The following is a 26,448-nucleotide window of genomic DNA, read 5'->3' as shown; positions in this document are numbered from 1 at the left end:
TTCCAGAATCTACAGTATGCCTGTATTTAGCACTGGTGAGGCTGCACCTCAAATCTGGTGATCAGTTTTGGGCCCCTCAGTTCAGGAAGGATGTTGAGATGCTGGAGCCATGTCCAGAGAAGGGCCTGGAGAAAAGGAGGCTCGGGGGGACCTTATCACTTTCTACAACTGCCTGAAAGGGGGTTGGAACGAGGTGGGGGTCAGTCTCTTTTCCCAGTAACAAGTGATAGGAGAAAATGGCCTTAAGTTGCACCAGGGGAGGTTTATATTGGCTATTAGGAAAAAAATTGACATAGAAAAGGTTGCCAAGCATTGGAACATACTGCCCTGGGAAGGGGTGGACTCACCAGCCCTGGAGGTATCTAAAAGACGTGGCACATAGGGACATGGTTTAGTGGTGGACTTGGCAGTGTTAACAGTTGGACTCTAAGATCTTTTCCAACATAAATGATTCTTTGAAAAAAACCTGCTAAAATCAGACTACAGACTGTAGTTTTCCCTTTATTTAAGATTCACTTGGATTGTATGAGATTTTTTATGTGAAAAAAACATGGTTGGAAGAACCTGCATACCTACATATTTTACTAGGAACTGGGGAATGCACAATTCTCATGGCACTAATAAAGCCTTTTACTGCTACTGTATAAAACTTCTGAGCAGCTGATGTCACTACGTAGGGTCAGTACTATGTAAATGAAACTGTAGATTACAAAGCTGTGCTGGCAGTACACATTGATTATGAAAAGCTGGAAGAGATTCTTAAAACAAGGAGTTGATTTATCTAGGGAAATAAAACACACGAACTAGGAGAGTCACAAAAATGGTTAAACGGAGTACACAACCTGAAATCTGCTCAAGCAGGACTTGTCAGGTATGTCCAGGTAGTTAAGAATAATAGATGAATATAATAGCATTTCAGTCTGGATGAGGATTTTTCAATGTTCAGACATCTGAAAAGTATCCTGATTTGTTTTTCCTTTAAAGAATCACAGCCTTCTATTAATTTTAATTCTTTTTCATGATGTGCATCAACACCAAATTACCCATGATTATTTTCTAAATCATCATCAGATTTCCCAAGTTTGTCAGGTAAACTCATCTTCTCTTCATCTGTTTGACCTTTACTTATTGAAAAGATGTGAGACTCTTCTGCTGGAGAAGTTGACAATTTTTCCAGAGATTCCTCCAGCTCATGTCTGAGTTCATCTTCAGAATCTTCAAAATTTCTGCACATTAAAACAAGAGAAATAATTTCATAGCAAATAATAAATATAATTTCATAGCAAACCTTTCTCCATTCAAGGACTCCTTAAACACTTTGTAAATAATATACAAGTGACACACCTAATGGGAACTGTTTCTTCTGTCTCTGTCAGATTGTTTACCTGTATTTAAAAGGCAAGAGAAAAGAGCTGCAAGGCCATGTTAATATTTCTGCTGTAATTTTTAATGACAGCATTGTCTGTGACAAATTACAGAATTAAAAGTTAAATTAGCAGACTTTGTATTATTTATGAATTTTTAAGAACACAGAAAAACTTTAGGCAATGCAACCTAAAAAACTGTCCAGTTGTGTGGATTTTTCTCCTGATGTGCTTGACTTACGTGTCTTCACCATCTGATCTTGGCTCAAGTCTACCTTCATCAACATCAGCAGCAGAGTATGTTTCTGAATCCTCTTCCTTGTTTTCTTCTGGAGGCAACAGAGTAAATCTCCCTTCTGCAAAGAAAAAGAAACTTTCCTTCAGTTATATAGTAGAAAACTATAAAAGTATGTGTAAAGGAATAGCAAATAAATAAATGCTTGAGGTGTTTTGTTGTTGTTCAAATTACAACAATATAAATGTCACACTTCTGTTGATGCAAAGTAGATGTAATTTTTTAAACAGTGTTATCTTAGGAAAGTGGGCTGCAGTGTAGGTGAGTTTGCATCAATTGCAGTGTCAGCTGTCTCAGCATGGATCCTGTTGTAAGGTCACCACTGTCATTTAAGTCACCATGTATGTATTTGAATAAATGCTTTTTACAGGGTTCTTCAACCTCAGCAGTTGCAGGGGCTAGCTCCAGGTTTGTGGTACCTACCAGCCTGCTGGCAGTAGTAGCTTTTCTCTGTCTACCCAAGCAAAGGTAAGAATTACATGTGAAGGTAAGAGCCAGTGAGTAGGCTTGCCCTTTTCCCTGCTTTTGAAAACAGCAACATCCTGAAAGAGGCCTCTCAGTGCTTCAGGGACAGAGCAGAAGGTCTGTCCCTGCTTTTCTAGATTGCCAACTGCTTCAAAATGTTGTTTCTCATCACAGACCCTCTGCCAAGGGTAGAAGAAATATTAAAGAAAAACATCCTACCTTCCTCAAAACAGATTAAGGAATCATCAGACAGCTCTGCTTTTGCTAAGACGCTCAGGAGTGTCTCTGGTGGTGTCTGTTTCCACTGCTTCCTGTTTTCCGGGATGTCTTCAGGCAGAATAACATGGTGAGCTGAAGAACAGCAAGGTTCTCAGGTCACTAAAGCATTACTGTAGCTTGGCACTGTCTTTCATCAGATTCACACTTTCCTAGTCTCAACACTGATTGCTTCCTTTTGTGCAATTCTGGAATCTTTTTTTTCCTTTATGGAATACTCATTTTTTTATAAGTACTTTATCTGATGGATAGGGAAAAATGGTCTGGACTACTCATCACTAAAAATGTTTAACACTGATTTTAATGCTTAAGTAACTTCTTATTAAACCTGGAATGGGCAGGTGCAGCCTCCCTGAGCAGTCCTTGCTCTGAAACTTGATGGCTTCTTGGTTTGAAAGAGCTTAAAAAAAGTTCCTGTTTCTTTTGTGCCCAGTGGTCTTTAATCTAAGGCAGAAGGAACAAAAGGTGGTGTATTAATATTCTGCTTTGTCTTTACTATCCATGCAAGCTCTTCAGGTTATTTTTGTCTATCTTGGGTGTGTGGAGCATGCTGGAATGCTGGAAGAGCTCCTTGTTTGCAGAAACCAGTCACTGGAGATACCTGTCTGCCTGGGAATGTAGACAGTGGCACTGTAAGAACCACAGGGACTTTTCTCACGTGGAGCGTCACCACAGCCACCGCAGGGTGAGGTGGCACTTGTGACAGTGGTGGCACTGCCACTGTGTGCAGAGGGAAAACAGAACTCCACCACGCTCCAGGACAGCATTGGCACTCACTGCCCTCACTCCTGTGTGCCATCAGCTCAAGGCCTGAGAAAGTGGTGATGATCAATTTAATAGATTGGCATTTTGAGCCAGGCCACAGAGTGATTCATAAAACACAGCGCTCTTGATAGGTATGAGCAACACAACATGTTTGCAGTGTTAGAAGGGAAAATGACAACTGTTTTCCATGACTTAACATGTACAATAACCTCTGCTGTTACAAAGTCCTGCAATTAAAAGCCTGCTGGATCATGTGGACATTCAGGTATGGATGAATTCAGTCTGAATTTTAGGTGCTCACTGAAAGCCAAAACTTTCTCACCAAGTTCATTTCCAGCCATAGTAGGACATGCAGATGTGACATCAGCACCAGCTAAAAAATTCAGTAGTGTCTGAGGGGCTCCAGGTTGCCAATGTTTTCTGGGTTTTTTCACATCATGTATGGACTCTAAGGGGAAGAAAAAGAAGAGGCAAAGTTCTTTCGATTTTTTTGTAAAGTAGATGTCTGTGTGATTATAATATTATGTGATATAAACTGAGTTACTGAATTTACCTAACTCCTATGTAGTTTTCAGGATTAATACTCAGCATTGCATTTCCCCAGTAAATACCTTTTGGGTAGTCAGACAGTTTTTCCAAAGCTCTGTCTGTATGATTTTCATAAACGTCCACCAATTTCTCCTTAAGATTCTCACCATCCACAAAAGTTAAAGTCTCATTGAGTTTATCTAATACCTGAAAAAACAATAAGTTGCTCTGGAAACAGTAAACAAATACAGTACAATAGCTAATCCCTTCTCATTTTACTGTGTTTGCCAGCCAACCTCATGTATGCACAGGAAAATTGTGTAACAAAAAGTCACGCAGCGGGACTCAGAAGCCACATTGTGATTTGTGCATCAGAGGGCTGCATGGGGCTCCACAGAGATGTGAAACAACAGAATGACAAAGTAGTGCTTTATAAATTAAAATATATATATACTAGAAATAATTTTTTTTGCTGTTAGGATTTTTTTTAATATACTAATAAAAATCTTAATGGGTAGCTATTACATGCTGATAAGCCAAAAATATAATTTTACTAAATGAAAACATAATATTCTCTGTAGTTGTTCTTGCTTTGTGATACAATACTGTTTCGTTTCTGAAAAGAAGCAGAAATGTACTAAAACAATCTACAAATTAAATTTAGCATTTGCAGACTGATTCAGTTTTGAGATAAGTTCCTCCTCTCAAACCCATTTTAGAAAATTTAAATATCTGCACTCCTTCATATTTTTCCATGTGAAAGACTGACCCAAGTATCACCCAGTTTTCTTCTAAGCAATTATCCTCTCGTAGAAGGGCAGACATATGCAACATGACAACAAATCCTCAATAGGAAACTTCATTATAACAAAGGCAGAGTATGATGGTAATGGAAACATATCTTAGATTATGGAGCTGTCATGGATCCAGATTTCTAATGTAAATGCTGTGAATATAACTAAAATATACCTCTGCTTCTTGAATGCTGTCTTCCTCAGGAAAACATACATCTAAATTAATTTCAAATTTTACTCCTCCCTAAAGAAAATTCACATGTTATTAATTTGTTCTAATAAATAAAAGCATTTAATTAAAAGTACACAGATTATATGGAACTACAAATTTGAAAATTATTCTTCTATTGAAAATAACTTCTGTTTAACAACGTTTTTCTTCTGCTTAAGAAGATCAAAGTTGAACACATTGGACAAAAACATTTCCTTAAATATAATCTTTTTCCTTTAGTGATCTTGCAAAATTACTGCATCTGCTTTTGATTTTAAGGGCCTTTGATAAGTATTTAATTCAAATTGTTGCAATACACAGAGTTGGTTCTTACAGCTGGTTGTCAACCAGAATTAAAACTGAACACTGTACTTCTTCCACACAATACTTCATAAAAGACTTTTAGTCCACTTCACAGTGATCTTACAGTCAGAAACATTCCTGGTACCCTATGTGCATTTCTAATTCAATTCCCACCTCCTTCTATGATTTAAAAAGCCATATATGGAATCACATTTTATAACAAAATATTTTAAATTAGCATTCTGACTTGACTTTACTTAGACTTTGAATAAACATGAGTTCCCATGCACTACTAATGCAGTTTGATATAAGGAGGAGGAGGTAGAGATTGATTACTAGGTGGGATTATCTACAGGGAATATCCCTCACATGGTCAGAAAAGCTCATTTATTTTCTTCTGATATAAACTTTTAACAAACAGAAAACCAGCACTCTTAATTGACTCTCAAATAACTTCATTTCCAGACTTGCCACAGTAACACAGTAATTTGAAATGTACAGATATAATAAGATTTTTTTTAAAAAAATACAACAGTAAAGATGGATACTTTTGTGCTATGTCTCTTTTCTAATATTGTTTGGTCTTGCCTATCCTGGAGTCTGACTTGTTTAACGTTTTCCTCCATATCCTGGAAGGAGAAAAAGAAAACCAGTTTGAATTACACTCTTTGTAACTGAATATGTGTATACCACATAAAGAAAGTGATTTCTTTTAATAGCAAATATAATAATGAATTTCCTTTACAAAGATCTTTAAGAATATTCCGTTCACTGTCAATTCTGGCTTATCAGGCAAAAAGAAAAACAGAAATTCTTGCATAAAGTGCAAGCCTCTGATTTTTCAAAAGCCCATGTTAGAAAGATACAGTACTGTGTCAAGATATAAATAATACATCTTTTTATTTTTAATGAACACATGCAAGATGACTCAGACTCATTTCATTCTGGAAAACTTTAGAAGTGACTAAAATCAAGATTTTAGTGGAAACCTATGCCTGTAAAAAGTACAGCCCTGTTTTGCAATATCTTGTTTTCTGGCAACACCTAAAAATATTTAATTACTCCTTTTCATATTATTATGTCTCCCGTAAGAACGTGTCAGAGAAAAGCAAAGTAAACAATAGTATACAGCTTCTTCTGTGATCTGTGGCAATCAGTGCATGCCTTCAGCCTCAGGAGAAACCACAACAATTTACAGATTTTACTTTTATGCAGGTTCTCCAAAAGATGGAGAGCCCGTGAAACAAAGTGACACCAAGCAGGCCCAAAATCTAATGTTTCTTTTTTATTATCATGCATTTCCCATTAAATCACTGGGAATCCAAATTCTCTCCTAATTTGGCTGCCTATAACCTGCTTTATTTCATCAAGTGGTTGAATTCATTTTAGTAAAAGTCAGCTCCAGGATCACTGAGGAGGATACTACTGATATTGACAGATTTGTCCCAGAGAATGAATCAAAGACAGTGTGGGACTTGCTCAGAAAGATCTATTCAGATGGAGATGGTACTGATACCTGAAGTGATTCTTCTCCTATTCTGGATATATCTTTGTTTTCAGACTGGTGCTCAGCTTTCCCTTGCCTCACAAGATAGGTTTTATCTTGTACTTTCTGGTCCTCCTAAGGAATGTTTTTTAAAAAATGTTCATTTCAACTCCTAATAAAGTATCTTAGCATAAAAAAGTAAATATGAGTATCCATATGTCTGAGCTTTGTTACCTGGAGTACTCCTGCTCTGACTCTGAATTCTCTTATATCACTGTGGTATTCTTCCCGAATTTTCTGCAATTCTTTCAAATACTCCTATTAAAGAACAGTAGGATAGAATGTTTTTAATAAACCAAATATAGAAAGATTAAATGTATTTTTATATGTTCACACAAGACAGAAGTATCAGTTTGTTTTCTCTGTCACCCAAAACTAAAACTATAAAAGTATATTGTTTCTCCAGTAAAAGATGGGAAAATAATGGAAAAGAATCGATGATGGAAAAGAGAACTTGATGAAAAAGAACTCTTATGCCAGGAATACTATTGTCAAGGAGTAGAAGAAGAGAGTTTTAGGCAATTAAGGAAGAGATTAATTTACCTGTTCTTTCATTTCATTCTTTCTAGACATGTTTTGCTGATGGTTCTTGAGATGCTCTTCCTTTGTTTTCTGCTGCTGTATTTGTTCATGATATGGGTCAGCAGAGGATGGTCGCAGTCCCTGTGGATGTACAAAGGAATCCCAGAGCAAATGAGTTTTCATTTAGAATCCTCTCCTCCAGCGCTCACTCAATTACTCTCCCTGTTTCACTGAAGAATGCAGTAAAGGCAAGTGTACGTTTTTGGAGGGAAAAGTCACAGTAGAATTTTACATTGTTACAGTTTTGTATGAGGAAATAAAACCTCAGGATGAACATTGCAGAGCAGATCAGAGAATTTGCTAGAGCAAATCCTTCTACCTGACAGTGTTACAGTTTGCTATTCAAAATACATCAATTAATCTTTGGATTTTCATTCTCCTTCCTCTACAGATTTTATTCTATGGTTCAACATTTACCTACCATCTGTTTTTCCACTTTAATCTTGTACTGCTGGGCTTCAAACCGCCTTTGAAGAAATTCTGCAGTCCTGAGAAAAGAAAGTGATGTACATATACTACATTTTATTTCACAGACTTTGCTACTTTTGCACAAATAATTCTCTATAGGTTCTACCACATACGACAAACAGAACTTTCTTTGTACTACATGAATACATCAATGTGGATGAAATAAGTATAAATATGGCACAAGAGTAAAAGAAGGAAACATTCTTTCCAGGCATTCCCTTTCCTATTACTTCAGTTACTTAAGTCTTTTGAAGAGTGCAGCAAAGCCATTCCAACTTTTATTTGATAAATGGTATTGAAAGCATTAACTAAAACAAAATTGATTTCCCTGATCCTCAAAATGAGTGAAAATTGTCAGAATGGAGGCTGTATATTCAGCAACCTTTTTATTGTCTTTCTCCTCTGTGCCCAATTCGATCAGTCAAACTTTTTGTAGTTTTGAAACTTTTCCTTTGCTTTTTGATATAAAATAACCATCAGTCACTTGTAAGCTCCCTGTTTCCCATTTATTTAATTTCCTACCTTGGGAATCCACTTGTGCCACAGGGAGCCAAACTGAATTGACTCTGTCCTTAAATAAGGCACCAGAAATTCAGGTCAGGAGAGATGTTCTAAATTTGAAGATCTGTAACTGAAACATTCTAAACACTGTTGTTGTTGAATGAAAATTAATTATTCTGTCAACTTTAAAGGAAAGCTTTGGAAGTATTCAAAATTTCTTCCTCAACATTTTCAATGTTCATCCACATTTAAAATGGCCAGTCACAGAATGGACAGGAAATCTTATAAGGTTGTACCTCTCCTTTGTAACAGAAAAGCTTTGAAGTAAATAAACTGCTAGAGAAAGGGTCTTTTTATCTGAAACAGAGATAGAAGTGTTGCGTGAAAAAAAAAAACCACAACACTTTCATGGCCTGCTCTCACTCTGTTCCCTTCACTGCAGAACTGCTTCTGATCTTTTTATTATTCTCATTCTGGTGTGAAGAACAGACAGTGTTTATCTTTGGTATAATCAGAGATTCTACAGAAAGCTTACATTTTACTTTTTACCCAGTAGAAGACTGGGCTGAGACTTGGGAGACATTTTGACAATGAAATGTCAAACACCAGGTCAATTCAGATGGAATTTCTAGATTAACAGGAACAGGAATTGTGTTGTTGTGTAATAAACGTATGAAAAAAAAAAAAAAAAGAAAAATTATCAAAGACAAAGCAGAGGAGGCATTCCACTAAATCAGCTACGCCAGCATTACTTACTCAGGAAGGCTAATAGCTCAAAAAACACAATGTAGACATAAATAGAGTGACATGTTTACCAGTCGGGTGGTGGAGGTGGAGATGCAACTCGTCCTTTTAGTTTACAATAATCTTCAACTCTTTGGCTGATATGAGAAAGGTCATAATGTGCATTAGCTTTCCTTTGCAAGCTGTCATGCTTCTCATAGTAATGACCATAATGACCATGTACTCTAATGCTTCCTGGCCTTTCTGCCATATTAAATCTGGAGGTCTGTGGCTGAAAATACAATAAAGGATGTTATTTTACCTGTACTCATTTGTATCAGCACAAGTTTGAATTAACCTCCTGTACTTCTCCCCAGTCTGAGTTGCATGGTAATATGACTGTCTATGGTATAGTTAGTGTAAGTTTTCCAAATCTTTCCAAATATAACCCAGAAACTTCCAAACTTCTCAGGGCTTATGTGATCTCACCATTGCCTTTTCCTTCTCCCCTATTCCATCAGCTCCTGTCATTAAGCAGCAGCCCACATTGTTGTGAATGAGTCAGCATAGGGCTTTGTACTCTGTAGTGTCCTTGCCCTAGAGTCACTTCATTGTTCTGGAGCCTAAAGCACTGAATTATTTTCAAAAGAGCCTCATTTTGACATGTGATTGCAAGGGGAACCTGGGACATAGTTTTGGACAGTACAGACATTGATGGCTGCTTTCAGGGGAGCACTGTGCTGCTTCATTTCACATCTCTTGATAACGTGCATGTGGGAGTTGGGCTATCACTTCTCAAAGCCCTTACTGTGATGAAACATCCCTGTATTTCTGCTTTGAGACAAGACTGTCATTTCCATTTCTCATAAGAACAATGGAGAGAAGATGATCACCTACCTGCCACCACAGGATATAACTGTGGTCAGACATCCACAAACTTTGCCATTGTGGGAGACTATATGGTGCATGAGAAAAAAGCTAAATTTTGCTTACTTTCTTACATAAATGTAAATGCATCTAAGTATCACTTTCACAGATGGTAAATACATTAACTATTCCTCCCCATTTTCCTTCATAGATACACTGAAAATAGGCTCATGTACCTGTGGTACAGTCCAGATTACAGTAGAATATAAATTCATATCTGTATAAAAAGAAAGTTTCCAACTGTCAGCAAAGTTCCTGAGGAAAAAGTAACCCCAAGAAGCGTTTATCTCCTTCCTCAGTGGAGTAGCTTTTACAGTATGGTTTCCAGAAGTATGGCAATCCCAAGCAGTAGGAAGAACAAATTTGGCTATCCAAATAAATGCCAGGGGACTGAGAACTGTGACTAGTGAAGCAGGCACCAGGAAATCATGCTTGACCAACTCACTAACATTCTACAATTAAATGATTGGCTTGACAGACAAGGGGAGAACAAGGGGATATTTCCTGTCAGGCAACTGCCTTCTTGGAGGCTTTTGATTTTCTGCCATAAAATCCTCATAGAGAAGCTGATGAGTTGAGGGCAGGATGAGCAGGCAGGTGAAATTGCTTGAAAAGTGGCCCAGAGGGTAGTGATCACAGGGTGAAGCACAGCTGAAGGCCAGTAACTAGAGTTCAACATCTTCACTAATGATTTAGATCACAGGGGAGAGGGCAGCAGAGTGCACCCTCAGCAGGTTTACTGATAACCCAAACTGGGAGGAGTGGCTGATACACCAAAGGGTTGTATTGCCATCCAAAAGGACCACAAAGGGCTGGAGAAATGGGATGACAGAAACTTCATGGAGTTCAGCAATGGAAGTGCAAAGTCCATTTGCACCAGTATATGCTGGGAGCCATCTAGCTGGGAAGCAGCTTGGCAGAGAAGAAGGGGAGGCCTGGTGGACAACAAGTTGACCATTAGCCAACAATGTGCCCTTGCTGAAAAGGTGAATGACATCCTGGCCTGCATTAGCAAAAGTATTCCCAACAGGTCAAGGGAGGTGATTTTTTGCACTACTCAGCACTTTGTGAGGCCACACATGAAGTGCTGTGTCTAATTCTGAGCACTCCAGAACAAAAGAGACAGTTACAAGCTTGAAAAAGTCCAGTGAAAGGCCTGGAGCATTATTCCTATGAGGAAAGGCTAAAAGAGCTCAGACTGTTTAGCCTGAAGGTGGGATCTTATCAATGGTTGTAGCTACCTGAAGGGAGGGTGCAAAGAGAATGGAACCAGACTTTCCACTGGTACCCAGTGACAGAACCAGAGGCAATGGGCACAAACTGAAACACAGAAGGTTCCCTCTGAACATCAGAAAACATATTTTTCACTGTGAGGGAAAGTGATTCAGGGTGAGGCACAGATTGCCCAAATAGGATTTAGAGTCTCCATCTTTGGAGATATTCAACAGCAAACTGGACATAGTCCTGGACAACTGGATCTAGATGACCCTGCCTGAGCAGGGGTGTGGACAAGGTGATGACCAGAAGTCCTTTTCAACCTCAACCATTCTGTGATTCTGTGAATCCTGAAGCAACATCTTCAAAGTATGTCACTATGCAAGTGTCCCTGAAACCCTGCACGCTGTTTATTTGGATGTTGAAAGAATGTGGAAATGTTCCCAGTGTAGGTCAAAACACTGTGGACAAAATTCTGCCTTTGATTATAGCAGTGCACAGTGAAAGGAAACCACCTTTCCCACTTAATCCATCTCTGGATTTGCATTGGCACAAATGAAACTGTGAGGAAAATGAAGTCCAATGTTCCACATAGGGCCAGTATTAATCATAGTGATTGCATGATGGGTGCAGTTCTGGGAATTCCACATTCCCTATCAGCAGTTAAGCTCATGTAACTGCAGAGTGCAGATCTGGGGGCTCCCAGATCCTAAATGTGCCGTGCTTATGTTCACCAGTATTCAAGGTACTACTGCATGCTCTTAAAGATAAACAGAAATGTGTGCAGTGATGCTAAGAAAGAAGCTGGGCATAGCATACAGCTGATACCCTGCCTGAGGAAAGGAGAGGGGGGAAAACAAGTGAGAGACAAAGTGGTTGTGAAAAACTAGGCTTGCATTTGGGAGAAGTCTGTCAGTAACAAGTATCTGAGGCAATGGCAGTGAGTGCTGGTGATTTTGCTGTCAGAAGGGCAGAAGTAACAGGATCAGTGTATTTGCTTCTGTAGCAAAAAATGCAAACACAGAGCTTATTTGTCTTTGTGCAAACATAAATGCTAAGCATGCCTGAATCCTTTTGTTACAAAGTACCATACCAAAGCAGCCTAGATTCAGTATTTCCCATTTAGGCTTTCAAAACATCTCTTCTGAGAATTCAGGCACTTTTAACTGTCTAGACCAAACTAGCCTCTACTGTCTTAGCATAGGCATTAAGTTAAATACACATCTTAATGTCTTAAACCTTTTAAAGTAACTTTTTAAGTGGAGGCATTTGCTTTCTGAAGAGTGTGTGTGTGTGTGTGTAATAATGTATAATTCTGAAGATGATTGTGTGTGTGTGTGTATAAATATATATATATATATATATGAGAATGTGGATACACAGTACCTGAATAATAGACTGTTGTACTCTTGAAGGAGGCTTCCATGCATTTCTTTGAAATAATTCTTGTTTCTTGAAAGGCATCACTATTCCAGATTCCAGAGAAACTGGGTCCTGGACTCTTGTTTTCTGAAGTTTATATGCTTTTTAACAATAAGAGATTATAAAATTGCATTCTGTGCTCTCTACATGATTAATGATCGTGTGGTTGCAAACCATAGCAGGATGCCCACACCTAACATTGACAGGTTAGTAAACATTCCTTACATCCTTTCACCATCATCACCATACCTCACACCATACCACACATAGTTTTGCACAGCACACTGAATAAGAGGGAGACCTTTAAAACTGGAGTGTTGATTTCATGCTAGTTCCAAGAACAGAAAACAGGAGGTCTAATTCACAGGCTCTGGTGCCTCTGTTTAGGCATTCCCTTTCTAAAGCAGACCCTCCATGCTCTACAAATCACTAGGCAATGTTGTAGTACCTGTGAAATCTGAAAAGAAAGGCTGAAAAGTGAAAAATCTACCTTATCAGTTTCCCATGTAGGAGAATACAAGTACAGACCATTCCAGTTTGGTCAGTTATCGTATTTTGCAAATATTTTAGATGCAGTAATGAAAAGCAGTGTCCTTTCTTGGGTTAAGTACTTTCAAAGTGAATTTTAAACCTTTCATAAGTATTGACTGTTAGAGTATCATGTTTGGGAGATAAATTGTATTAAAACTATGATTAAATGATCAGAGAGTTTAAGTGCTTAAGTTATTTAGTTGTTCAGGCTTCTGTCCAAATTGCATTGGTTGTGTGGGCAGATAAACCTCATAGAAAGTAATTTTCAAAATAACATGGGCTCCTACACTACTGATGAATATTTTTTGGGGGGGGTGGGAGGGGCAGTGGGAGGAGGAGAGTCCAAAGTGTTGTTAAGTAATTACATAGGTTATTTTCACAGAACTGTTTTAACATCCCAAAGAAAATTTGAGGACCCATTGTGATATAATGAAGAATATAGAATTAGAACAAAGTTACACTGCTAGAAACACGCCAGATAGTCAACAGTTCATAGACATAGATTTAGTCTCATTCATGTTTTCTTAGAAACTGCATACATAATCTGATCTATCAATGGGCACTACATCAAAATAGAGTTCACTGTCTAAATTTAATAAAATTTATGAGACTCTGGAAAATACTTTTTTGTTGTTTTGTAAAATACTATGGAACGTGTTTTGCAAGATTTATGCTTTTTTCACACAGTAAGGATGTTTTTCATGTGATGGACATAAACTAGACCAAAGCCTCTCACTTTTGGAAGTTCTATTTTTTAAAGAACTAAGATTAATGTTTCAGCACTTTCCTATGGCAGCTCTTCTAGATGACTGTACCTGATGAGCTAGTGTCAAAGCTGTCTTTCCCTGAACAGCACAGCAGTGCATTGCCTGGGTGAATGGTTCTGCTGCTGTAGTTCTCTCCTCTATTTACTTTTAGCTTTGGGTGAAACCCTTCATCCAAATGTGCAGTAAAGACTGCTGGAGAAAGTTACAGCCAACAGTTGTATGGTAACTAACAAATGTTATTCTAGAACTAATGATACATAATATTATCATCATTACCTTGTATCTGCTTGGCTCTAGAGTGAGATGCTGAAGGCCTTTTTCTATGTACCACAGTGTGACTGAGTTCTTCCTGCGCTACCTATGAGAAAAAACAATCTGATAGAACTGATAGAACTGTTTATGCTACTTTCATTCTTATTTTGTCTCAGCAGGCAGCAGCACAGTCACTCACCTCAGGGGGCAGATATCTGAGAACAAGTTTCTGCAAGAAGGGCTTCTTTAGAATAGAATTGATGGATGGTCGATCTCTCGGAGATATTTTAAACAATTGGGAAATTAATATCCTCAGTTCGTAGGAATAGTTAGGAGACACTGGTTGAAAACGTCCTCTGCAAATCTTCAACACCAGTTCATGCAAACTATTGCCTTGAAACTTAATTAGGGAAAACAATGAAAAGAGGACAGTAAGTATTGCTGGTTCAGAATGATGGACTAGACACCCCAACTTGAAAATAGGTACTTGTTGACAGAGTCATAGAATGGTTTGGGTTGGAAGGGACCTCAAAGATCATCTCATTCCAGCCTCCTTGCCATGGGCAGGGACACCTTCCACTAGACCAGGCTGCTCAGAGCCCCATCCAGCCTGGCCTTGAACACGTCAGGGATGGGGCATCCACAACTTCTCTGGGCAACCTGTGCCAGTGCCTCACCACCCGCACAGTAAAGAATTTCTTCCTAATATCTACGTTTACCATCTTTCAGTTTAAAGTAATTCTCCCTTGTCCTATCATTACATACCCTTGTCAAAAGTCCTTCCTCATCTCTTTCAGGTCCCCTTTAGGCACAGGAAAACTGCTCCAAGTCTCCCTGGAGCCTTCTCTTCTCCAGGCTGAACAACCCCAGCTCTCTCAGCCTGTCTTTGTAGGAGAGATTATTTTTGTGGCCCTCCTCTGGGCTCATTCCAATAGTTCCATGTCCTTCCTTTGTTGGGGGCTGCAAAGCTGGATGCAGCACTCCAGGTGGGGTCTCAGAGAGAGGAGTAGGGGAGAGAAGCCCCATGCTGTGGAATCCCTCCACAAATCCTTCCTTGCTAACCATGGTTTTCTGCAGAAAATTAATATAACCACTCTCTGATTGTGTTTTCTGGTTACGTTCTCCTGGTTTCAGCTGCACAACTGAAAGGTCTAATGGAAGGAAGAGTTTTATTCACCCTCTGCTGTCAGACAGTTAACACAGAAGCCCATCTTTCCAGAATGAAACATCATGTGTTTTGCCAAAAGCTGTTCAACAGAGATCTGCATATATTGTCTTCACAGGGCTCACCTTCAAAACCTCACTTAACCCAAAAGCCTCTGCATTCTGTGCTCCCTCCAGAATGAAGATACAATCCTGATCATTTAACAAGTGATGCCAGTCAGATAATTCAGCCCTCTCAGTTCACTAGATCTCTTAAGAGGCCAGCATCACTATAGATTTTAGGTCCTTAGGCAAAAAAACCCAAGTTCTTTCTAAAATCACCCTTTTATTTATGTGGCTATTTTGAAAGTGGTAGAATTGAATTTAACTTAGCCTCACTTGCATTTCCTGTCTACATGTGCATTGAGTCACTGCCCTCACACTGAAACTGTGGGCAGCAATACAGAATAAAACACCTAATATTCATACAAAGTAATGTTTCATATTTTGCCACTTTGTGAAAACAGCAGTTTTCCTCAGCAGTATTCTCCTTGCTCGTAGTTCAGCACAATTGCTCTGTTAGTGCTGCTCTACTTTCTCCCACATCCAAGCTCAGCAAAAAGTCAACATCTGCTAGTCCCGGGAATCTAATTCTTTTCCTGTTGTCAAGATTAGTTTCTGCTGTGTTCCCTTCTCCATGTAATAGTCACAAGTTGAGGATTACCTGAGGCTCAGATCAGGCTGAGGACAACACAACTTCCTGAAGATGCTATCTCAGTTATTTTCTGACATAAATGTGCTTTCAAACAAAATACATTTCCTTTAGGAAAATTCTTCCAGGGAGTTAAACCACCTTCGGGGGAAATGTGGGGTTTAGGTTCTTTAATAAGTATAGACTGGTTTTTTCAAAAAGAAATGAGTAAAATTATACACCTAAGCCTAACCTGTCTTTAATTCTTTCCATTGTTCATCTTTCTTGAAAAATTTTTGTATTTTTTAAAGAGCAAATATATGTTCAAAGTACATGCTTATGTAAGTTATAGGAATACAACATAATACTTTTTATTCTATTATGCACAAAACAGATACAATGTGAAAAGTTAAATACTAGCAGTCATTCTCTAGTATCAATAAACAAGATGAAAATAACTCTTGTAGCTGACTGTGAATACTATTACTACTACAGGCTTTGCAAGGTGATCACTATATTTTCTAATAATATGATAATGAGCTGATTCTACAGTACTTACAGGATGCTTTAGTGCACACAGCTCATACAGCACACAGCCAAGAGACCAAATATCTCTGTGAATAAGAAGTAATTAAAGTTTTAGTGAAAAGTCTACAATATTTTCATCCATGTAGTCAGTACCTCTTCTCAGCTTCCAAATTTATTACCATTATTCTGCCATAGACTGGTGCAATTTTTTTTTTCTTAAGATGCACTAAAAAAAAAACAACTAGAAATTTATTTTTGTTGTGGCAGCAATGTTTCTATGGTATCTAATTAGATTTTATCATTATAATTGGAAAAGGCACATGATACAAGAAGTCTGCTTAATATATCTAGCAGGATGAAAGACAAAGCTGATTTGACAGCTGAGAAGACAATACAAGAGTAAACTTGTCTGAATAGCACCTCAGAGCTGAGATGCTGCTCTGAGCTCCAGAACATTTGGTGTTGATCACATTCCACACACAGAGAAGAGGGTCTAGGCCCGCTCACCTCCTGACTTTGCAGTGCTTCTCATCTGGTATTTCGTGGTAAGCCTCAGACCTATTTGTCTTTCCTGCAACTGGCTACTGCAAATTTCCAAAGCAGCCAAACTAGCAGCTTTCATTTTAGTGTGTTTTTATAAATAATAAATGAGTGTATCAAAAATTCATTAACTTGGAACTGTAAAGATGCATGGGTTATTACATCTTGGAAATGAGATACATTTGGCATTTGATGAAGAAGCAGATTAAGCAAAGGGAAAAAATACTGGTTTACATTTCCCACCACTACTAACAAGGAATATTAAAAGAGAGTTTAAAGTATAAGTAATTTTATAAAGCCAAAATTTATAAATATATTAACCCTGTAGATTAATCACAGCAAAGTCATGATTGCTATATTTCAGACATTGTAAGTCGAAATACTACTGACATTGTTGTATAGTATAAGGTAGCTGTTTGTATTATTGTGTACAATGATTAGGTGCATCATTGTACACAATAATACAAAACTTCACAAAGGGTGACCATGAGAAATTCCCATGCTCTGCACAAATACTGATTTAAACCATATTACTAAAATGAGTTCTTTCATGCCTGCACATCCTCATACACGTAGGAAGGAAAGAGAGAGACTTACGTTTTGTTGTTGTATGGTCGATTTTCACATATCTCAGGTGAAAGGTAATAGGGGGTTCCTACACAGGTATGGGCAAACTCTGTAGTACTAATGAAACATAATGAACAGAAAGGCTTACTCTCTGTAAAAGTTGACAAACAACTGAACTAGAGACTTATCTGCCACAGGTTAAAAAATTCTGCTCTCCAAATAGCTGAATAATGGACCCCCATGAAAAACTACAGCATTCCCAGTTCTGTGTAAAATGAGCCACTATTTTAATAGTGGAGAGTGTTTGCACTTCAACAGAAAGCACTGCAATTCCCTGTCCTCATTTTGGCCCATGAGCCTTTCACTGTATTTTCTCTCTTCCGTGGAGCTGAGTAACAGAGCTTTTGTGGACACCTGGCATCCAGACAGTGTCAATTCACCACAGAAACTTAATTCACTGGTTACAGGAGGAAATGTACTGTCAAGCTCCAATTATATTGTTGTATAAACCTATTACATATTTTTTTTAAATGTATGTCTTGGACATTCAAATTCTGAGGTGTACTTCCCATCTGCTGGGTCCTGTTCTCCTGTGTAGAAGAAATCCTTACAGCAAGTATGCCCAGAACACTTCCAAAGGAAGGTACTCTGGGCATCAGTACTTTACATGCTGAGAGCTGAGTTCTGTCAAAGATAATCAAAAAGCACAGCAAGAGATCAAATCTAAGCATTTTCCTGTCGTTATCATGCCCCCTGGCATGTTTTGGCCATACCTGGCCACTACACAGGATAGGCCAACCTTGTCCCCAAAATCATTAAAGATAAGGCCTCCCCCTTTGGGAGAACAATACAGATAAAAGACCAGCCATGCTATGTTCTCAGGCCCATTCTGGGTATTTTTAAAAAATTAACATAGGCTCTGTCTTGGAGGACACACAATATATGTCCAAAATCTCTTCCTTTATTCTCTCTTTAGTTTTAAATGCTCTTCACTTTTGTTTTTATGAGATAGCAGAAGTTATTACCAACAACTACATGAGCAGGAACTGTGTCTCCAGAAACAGATCTGTGGTTCCATGCAGAATGGCATGTTTTAGGATGACAGGAGAAAATGTAATGTCAGACCCTTCGTATCCCAGACCCCTTCAGCAAGTACAATCCACAAACAATTTGCATGTTCAAGCTGCGTTCTGGACATTCACAAACATTTCTGTTTGGTGCAGGTCACAGACTGATTAAAAACCATGCTTACCTGTTCAACTGTCTTGCTATGCCAAAGTCCCCAAGCTTTGCTACCTTTCCATTATTGCTAAGAAAAACGTTCTGCAAATAAACCCAAAAATAGTATGTGATAATGAAAGATGGCAGGCCTTCTCAAGCATATGTTTCACAGGACAAAATAACCTCCTCTCCAGCGCCAGTTTTACTACCTGTGCTTTTACATCTCTGTGCAAAATCTTCTTGTCATGAATATGCTTCAAGCCCAAGGAGATCTGCACAAACCAAGTGAGAATCTGCAATGAAAGTTACAGAGGTAGATACCTATGAATTTGTGTGACTCTAATGGGGCATCTTACTGAAATATATGAAATAAAGACAACAACAAAATCCAAAATATATTGAACATATACAATGTGAAACAGTAAAAAAGGTATTTTTAAAGTTAATGCCATAGACTGTTCCTTTCCATTTAATGCTATCACTAAACTAAATGAAAATAGATACCTACCCCACTTCCCTTATCACCATCAAGTTTTCCCTGACTCTGCCAGGACATGCACTTGAACAAGGACTGAAGAATCACGCCAAAGGAAAGTAAGAATAAGAGACCTTCTTTAAGAAGTGAGGGAGTGCAAATAACTAAGACAGAATTGGGAAGTGGCTTCTTAATCCTCAGTGATGGAAGTCATACCACCCAGCTGTAGTACTTGTAGTCCTACTGAATGTGATCCAGGAACCAAAAAAAGAAAAGAAAAAAAAAAAAAAAAAAAAAAAAAGAGAGAAAAAAGATGAAGGACCGAAATGTGGTGAAAGAAGCGAGCTATGAAGAAACTTGCGTAATAAGTAAGCGCATGTGTTTATCCTTTATCCTTGTCCCAGTACAGCTTTTCACCATATATTTAACTTCCAATATACAAATATCTTCTTAAATAAGGGCCTTTGGACTAAATTCAGAAATAAAACTACAACCTGCTGATATGCTTCTCTATTTAGGAAAACTCATGCACATGAAAGACTTTGATTCAAGCAATAACCTTCTATTTAGCAATGCTTACCATTAAATGGATAATCTCCTGATTAGGGCTGATGCCACTAATGAGGCTTTCTCAGAAGTACATTTGAAAATATAAAGATATTTTAACACTACTACGTTAAACTGGGAAAATTTGCTTTCATTTCTTTGATCAGCAGATGTATCTTTAGTTTCTATAATTCATTCTTCTATCTGTATTTCTTTCGCCTTGCTTTGGATATGTATTTTTCTGTGACATTGTCAAGGGATTTGTGTGTTGGTTCTCTCCTTTGTGCTTTCATGATCTGTATGTTTGTCCTCTCTTTGTTTTCTTTCATGTTCTCTCTGCCTTTAGTATGACTCCCAATGGGATCTTAACATTCATTATTACTGAACCAGTAATTCACTTTCAACTGACTTCTCCACCAAGGAGTTCCTCTTTCACTACTAAAGCAAAAAGAAAAGTCACAATGCTTTTTTTTTTCCTTCAATGTTATGCCTTAGAGTATATTTTCACTAGCAGGTTGGATAGTATCTACTTGGTTTCTAAGCAAAATTTTATTGTTCCTGCAAAAGTAGATTTTATTTATGACTAAATAACCCCAGAGTTCAGTCCACTAATACCTACATAAAGAAAATTTCCTTCAGAAAGCTAGGAGTTAGTAAAAAATAAAGGAATAAGTAAGGAATAGTGGGAAAATCTACTTCTGTGAATTGCAATACTTATCATACTCACCTATTTGCAAAATATAATATACATAAACATGGCCCAAAAGCAGCCAAATATCTGGGCTTGTTTCTCTGTTCTGGTTTAACAATTTAAATGGCATCAGAGAAGTTTTGACCGAAATGAAATGAAATGAAATGAACGAGAGATTTACCACAGACTTCAGTATAAAGAAGGATATGCCATGATGCAAATAGCACCAACAAATTAAGAATTTGTATATAATACATCCTCCCCATAATTGAAAAGCACTATTTAAAAGAAGGTCTTCATGGTTTAATGGATATACTACTAATGTAAAGAAAAAGTACATCTACGATGCAAAGAGCAATAGGAGGAAGGGGGCATTAAAAAAGTCATCATCATACTCCTAATGAATTAATTTCTGATCTTAAAGAGTGCTAAAAAACTTTCCTACACTCCAACTAAAATTACCATAGTTTTCTTTAAAAGTTCAGTTATTATTGAATAATTCAAACCACGTGTTTCACATAATATGTTCTTCCCTCTAAAGAAAATGTCTTTCACCTGGTCCTCATCAAACAGCACTCCATGCTGCATATTTATCCTCTTCATTAAATCTCCACCATCACAGTATTCCATCACAATATATAGCTTGTTCTTTTCTGAAAGGAAAAGCATAATTTTGCCTTCATTCCTGTATTATTCATTAACACAGCAACAACTTATTTTTATTTTTACAGTCCTTCTTTCAAAAGGTAACAGTTAACCTCCACCTACTCCTCCATTTTAAAGACTGAGAAAAAATGGATACTTCCAGTGAGACCTGATGCAAAAATAAGATGTGAAAGTATATTTAAATGGAGATTCAGCAAAATATTAAATACACGAGGAAATCCACAAGAGACCCCACTGACAGGTGTTCTTACAGGAAACTTAGCAGAATGCTTCAAAGTTCAGGTTTTTTTTTGCTCAATAACTAAGTATGCAGTAAGGCTTAGGGAAAAAGTTAAAAGTAGACAATATTCCAAAAAGCAAAAATAAACAGCAGGGCCTGCTTAATGGAAAAATTCAACCTATTTTTACCTCTTTGGGGCTAGAAGACTATCTGATTTACATATCGCCTAAAATATTTACAGTCCTGGTCACAGTGAAAAATTTGAACAGAAGCTGCAACTACAGCTTTTATGACATAAGGCACTACTTATGGCAGATGTCAGAGAAAAAATACAGGGAATTAGCTTTCATGGTGAATAGAATTCCTTTTATCTCTTTCAGTCCTGAAGAATTCTTTATCCTTGAGTGATAATTCAAAATACATCTGAAGAAAAAAGGCTAGCACAGCATTATGAGATTGATACTGGATCACTGAAAAGACAGTCCTATATCAAGGTATGAAATGACAATACTGTTTTTACATTCCAGATGCTGAAAGATATTTTCAGATGGACTAACAGATTGCATTTCTATTTAATGGCCTCTTTTTGTGCTTGCTTGTTTTGTCTGTATGTATGTATACACGTACATAAGTATGTGAATATGTGTGCATGCATATATGATGTATGTATCATAATCATATCATGTCATATGTATCTTATGTGGATAAAAAAAATATGAGGAACCCAAGGTTAGATCAGATGAAATGATCATTCTATTTCTTGCCTATTTCATCAGCCTTTTGTCCTATTTTGATCGGCCTATTCCTTGCTATAATCAAAAGCTCTCTTCTATTGAAACTCCTAGAAAATCCCCTTAAACTCTGGACTCCCATACCAAATCAAGACTAAAGTTCAACTTGGACAGTACAGACACCTCAGGATCTAGGATTCATACCAAGTACCCACTCACACATGTGAAAAACACAAGTGATGCCTAAATTTGATGCCTTGTGTCATTTCTTGGAGTTGAGACCTTTCCCCATGTTTAAGTAAGGCATTAGGGACAGGGCTAAGGATGGTCAACACTAACAAGGTAGGTTTTCTGCCTTCGACTCCTTTCACCACAATTAAAACAGAAATGTTAAAAGTAAACCTTGCAAAGAAGCATAGAAGGTTACAATGTTTGCATGCTTCATCTTGGCCAGAAGAATTACTTCTTTCTCAGAGGCTTCTTTTTCTTTCACAGGCATCTACAAAGAATTAAGAAAGTAAATGCTAGCAATTATATATTTAACCCTTTTCAAAAATAGTTACATCATTACCAAACTATTCCCACTAATACAAAATACAGTGTATCAAGATGATGTAGAAATATTATAAAATATGATGTATCTATAACATTAAAAAAATTTGCAGCGTGTGTTTGAAAGTGTATTGGAACATTACTGAAGTCAAACCCAATTTCAACATTTTACAAACAGGCAAATGTATACCTTTAAACAAGTTAAAGAATTTAAACTCTAAAGTTAAACAATTCCCTTAAGAATTTGAAGAGTATGGATGTAGATGACTCTGTAATGCTAATAGGGATGATGTCAAAAGATCAAAGAAAAGGAAGAAAAAAATCCTTCATTTTACTGGTATTACTTGTTCTCGTAACATTTCAGGCAAACTCCTTGCCCTGTTACATTAATGGAAAACTACTATTTAGTTTATTATAATGACACTTCCATCAATACTACTTAAAAATTAATTTCTCTGAGTATCTATCCCTCAAAATGTCCTCTTGTATTGTATTGTAAAGTTTCTTACCCTCATTCTTAAGAAATATTTTTAAATGTAATCCTTAAAGATTCAAAAATCAGTAACTGAATAAAACACACTCTACCATATTAAATCTTTTTTTTTTACTTCAAAGTAGCAATTTTCTGTCTCCAGCTTCTGATTTTTGAACAGTAACATTTCATTAGCAGCCATTCTTCTAGTTGTACATCAAAATCTAAGATTAGAAATGCATGGGATTTTTTGGTCACGAGCAGAGAGAGAAGCTATTCATTTTTCCATTTAGCTGTCATTACTGATGTATCAGCTTTTCCAGGTTTGAATCTGGAAGACATACAGCTCTTTCTAGAACTCATTCTCCTACTGTAATTCTCTAATATATTAGAAATTCACTGGGGTGGCCCAGAATAGCAACAGACCTGTCAAAAGCATGTAGGCACTCATTGAAATTGACTGTTAAAACCCCCGTATTGAAATCACAGAGATTTTAAGTGCCTTTATGGAACCAGATCCAGCTGTGGTATTCCCCCAACACTCGAGCAAGTGGCCCTAAGCTGCCTCTGCAGTCAGTGGAAAGGAAGGCAGAAGTTTCATGGCCCAACTGAGCTAGTTCTAAATCAGAAATTGAAGCCACATGTGTTCAACAGCTTCCTAAAAAGACTTAATTCTCTTGTTGTTCTTGTAAGGGTATCTGGGCAAGCAGCTCAACTGCTGACAGCAACAGAACAGAAACTTAAAATCAGACGAGATTAATTGAACTGCCATAAACATAAATGAGAATTGGAAAGACTCCATTGTGAATTACTCATCAGTGAAAATATGGATGTGGGAAACAAGGAAATTAAAAAGCTCAGAGAAATTTACCACAGAATTGTGATTTGTTACTTTAGTTGCAATATTTTCATTGCAGTTGAATCAACTATAGCTGAATTTGAGTTAGGCAGTGCCAAACATTGTTGGTAGAAAGAAGCTTTGAAAAGAAAAAAAATGCAGTAAAAGGCAAAGACTTAATATCAAAATATGTATTTCATCTATGCTTTTAAAATAATAAACTCGCAAAGGATACAGACTTTGGAAAGCTTAGCTCTATATAACTGAGATGGAACTACAAAGAGGATAAAAAATAACCTATGTTCACACCCACCTAAATGCAAGTAGCACAATCTGGTAAATATAGTTCAGGTTTTGTTGTTTTACCTTAGTTAAATTGATCTCTTTGATAACACACGGCTCATTATCCATTTTTCCTTTTGCCAAGAATATTTTGCCAAAAGATCCTTCTCCAATTTGTTTAATGAGTTCATATTTATCCATGATGTATTTTTCTTAGAGCAGTGGCTAAAATAAAAATTCCCCAAATTAGTACTGCACATAGTACTTTAACATCTGAGTTTGTGCTACTGAAATAGGCACTACCTTTTAGGACTGTCATTTTTATTACTTTTTATAACATTACTGATGTTGATTCTTTCTAAAAACATAATGTCCTAGAAGTATGCAAATTATTGCAAATCTTAACTTTTAATAAGCAGACAGTTTAAGAGTGTCTCATAAAGAAAAGCATAGTGTACCCTACAGTTAATGCATGGGAAGGAAGTACAGAGTACTGTGTAGGATTATGATACGATTTTGTGAAATTTGACATTCCATCCATGTGAATGGAATAATACTGTGTAATTGATCTTTTAATGGAAAAAAAAATCTATTCCATATTGATTTAGTTAATACTAGTGTGATCTAAAGTTGTCCATTAGATCACACCAGTATAGTGTGATCACACTAGTAAAGTTAGATCTCACAAAATGAGAAGTGTCAAGAGACCATGGCCAAGTGAAGTCAGGCATCAGCGGTAGTGCAGAAACCTCTGCGAGGAGCACTGAAGTCACTGGGTACTTGCAGTGGTTCCACAGGCAAAGCTGCACACCTAAATATGAGCAAACAGTACAAAACTGTTATTACTTGTTCTGAGCTTTAGCAAGGGAGATTTGCTCCGATACCAGACGTTCCCCGCCAAGCAAGCTCTGCAACAGGCTCCATCGCTGGCAGCCGCCGAGGGCCACTGGCAGGGCCAGCAGGGCGACCTTGGGACATTTGGGATTTCGGTGTCTGGGTCAGAGCCAGCTCCTGTCGGCAGCCACAGGTGAGAAGCGGCACTGGGGACAGATGCCCGCACAGGGGCGTGCTCCGCCCGGGCTCAGCCCCGCATCCACAGGCGACAGCCCGCAGGGCAGCGCCCAGGCACAGGGGCTCCGGGGAGGGCGGCAGGGCCAGCGCCGCCCGGGCAGCAGCGCCTGCCCCGAGTGCCGCGGGGCCCGAGCGCTGCTCGGCCCGGGCGGACACAGCGCAGTGGCGCGGACGGGCCGCCCTGCGTCCCCATGGCGACGGGACGCGCCGGCGGCCAGCCCTCGCCGGGGCCTGCCTTGCGGACCTGCTCGGCCCGGCCCGGCCCGGCCCCGCTCGGCTCGGTTCGGCCGGCCCCAGCCCCGATAGCGGCCGGGGACGGCGGGGGGACGCGGTACCTGCGTGCGCTCAGCCACCTCCGGAGCTCGCCCGGCCGCGGGGAGGAGCCGGCCCCGCTCCGCGCCCCGCCAGAGGAGTGGCGTTTGCAGCGCCCTCCGAGAGCGGCAGGAGCCTTTTTTCCCTGACACAAACCGCCCCTCCCTCCCACGGACACAGACTTGTGGTTTGCATGGTCAGTGGTAGGAGTGGGGTGGCCCGAAAGGAATTCTCGACTACCTCAAGGTCGTGAATCCTTGGTGGAAACTCACGTATCAGCCTACGTGCAATAGGGGAGGTGAGGTGAGGTATGAACTGGCTCTACGCCAGAACTACAGATTTCCTAAAGCTTTCCTTGTGTATTATTCCTAATATTATTTATTACAGGGACATAGTCTGGGACAGCTTCCCCAGGAGAACTCTGCCAAGAGCATTTGTGCTCTCTCTTGCCACCTTTTTCTTGTAAAGTGTCTATTACCCAGTAACCAGAACAGAGCCCAGACTTGACACTGCTCATAGCACTCTCTGCAGCAAGAGCATATCTCCGATCAAAGTCAGAAAATTTGTCCTTATTCATTAATATATTTGCTTCCTTTCACACATGCAGTGGCATATAAAAAAACTCTTTTCAATTAATCAAGGCAAAAGTTCAGTCTCAAAGAATTTTCAGGGGATTAATAACTGCACGAACTAAAGTCTCAACTATTTATCATAGCTAAATGTTTCCCATAATATGCCAAGGATCATTTATACATAGGTATATATTGGGTTTGTGTGGCAGGGTTTCAGTAGCAGAGAGGAGCTACAGGGGTGGCACCTGCCAGAAGCTTCCCACATTTGACAGAGCCAATGCCAGACAGCTCCAAGACAGACCCACTCAACCGTGTTCCCATCCTTGACCAGTGAAGTGAAATTGAGTCCAGGAAGAAGGGAGGATGGGAGAAAAGTGTTCTAAGATTTGGGCTTA

At 38.5% G+C, this 26,448-nt stretch overlaps 1 protein-coding gene across 6 annotated transcripts; it reads right to left on the bottom strand.

Annotated features, from left to right (window-relative positions):
- Nucleotides 1-467: 467 nt before the first annotated feature.
- On the bottom strand, nt 468-25,573 carry NEK5 (NIMA related kinase 5). Of its 6 annotated transcripts, XM_053971216.1 has the most exons (24): nt 24,983-25,182; nt 24,183-24,323; nt 22,357-22,453; nt 20,893-20,990; nt 18,835-18,918; nt 18,657-18,727; nt 17,435-17,521; nt 16,329-16,383; nt 14,135-14,335; nt 13,960-14,041; nt 12,350-12,486; nt 8,914-9,113; nt 7,551-7,617; nt 7,091-7,210; nt 6,722-6,805; nt 6,518-6,622; nt 5,550-5,630; nt 4,663-4,731; nt 3,777-3,900; nt 3,488-3,613; nt 2,344-2,475; nt 1,606-1,720; nt 1,345-1,385; nt 1,166-1,226 (listed from the first exon to the last, which is right to left on the bottom strand). In XM_053971216.1, the coding sequence occupies exons 2-23, from the start codon at nt 24,297-24,299 to the stop codon at nt 1,382-1,384; spliced, it is 2,256 nt and encodes a 751-aa protein (XP_053827191.1). In that variant the 5' UTR covers nt 24,300-24,323; nt 24,983-25,182; the 3' UTR covers nt 1,166-1,226; nt 1,345-1,381. The 6 variants fall into 6 exon arrangements, with proteins under 6 accessions (XP_053827188.1, XP_053827187.1, XP_053827189.1 ...); XM_053971213.1 differs by lacking the exons at nt 1,345-1,385; nt 24,983-25,182 and adding an exon at nt 25,505-25,573 and having other exon boundaries at nt 468-1,226; XM_053971212.1 differs by lacking the exon at nt 1,345-1,385 and having other exon boundaries at nt 468-1,226.
- Between the last annotated feature and the right edge of the window lie 875 nt (nt 25,574-26,448).

Source organism: Vidua macroura, chromosome 2, assembly GCF_024509145.1.
Source record: "Vidua macroura isolate BioBank_ID:100142 chromosome 2, ASM2450914v1, whole genome shotgun sequence".
Classification (NCBI taxonomy): Eukaryota; Metazoa; Chordata; class Aves; order Passeriformes; family Viduidae; genus Vidua; species Vidua macroura.
The sequence above is the reverse complement of the archived record's forward strand: the minus strand, read 5'-3'. Positions and strand labels throughout refer to the sequence as shown.

Excerpts from the sequence above, each read along its gene's own strand:
- NEK5 (XM_053971213.1), bottom strand. The coding sequence starts at position 24,299 with ATGGATAAATATGAACTCATTAAACAAATTGGAGAAGGATCTTTTGGC. Across the intron at positions 18,728-18,834 it reads ACAGAGATGTAAAAGCACAG|AACGTTTTTCTTAGCAATAA; the intron begins GTAGTAAAACTG and ends GTTTATTTGCAG. Across the intron at positions 1,227-1,605 it reads AGATCAGATGGTGAAGACAC|AAATTTTGAAGATTCTGAAG; the intron begins GTAAGTCAAGCA and ends TTTAATGTGCAG.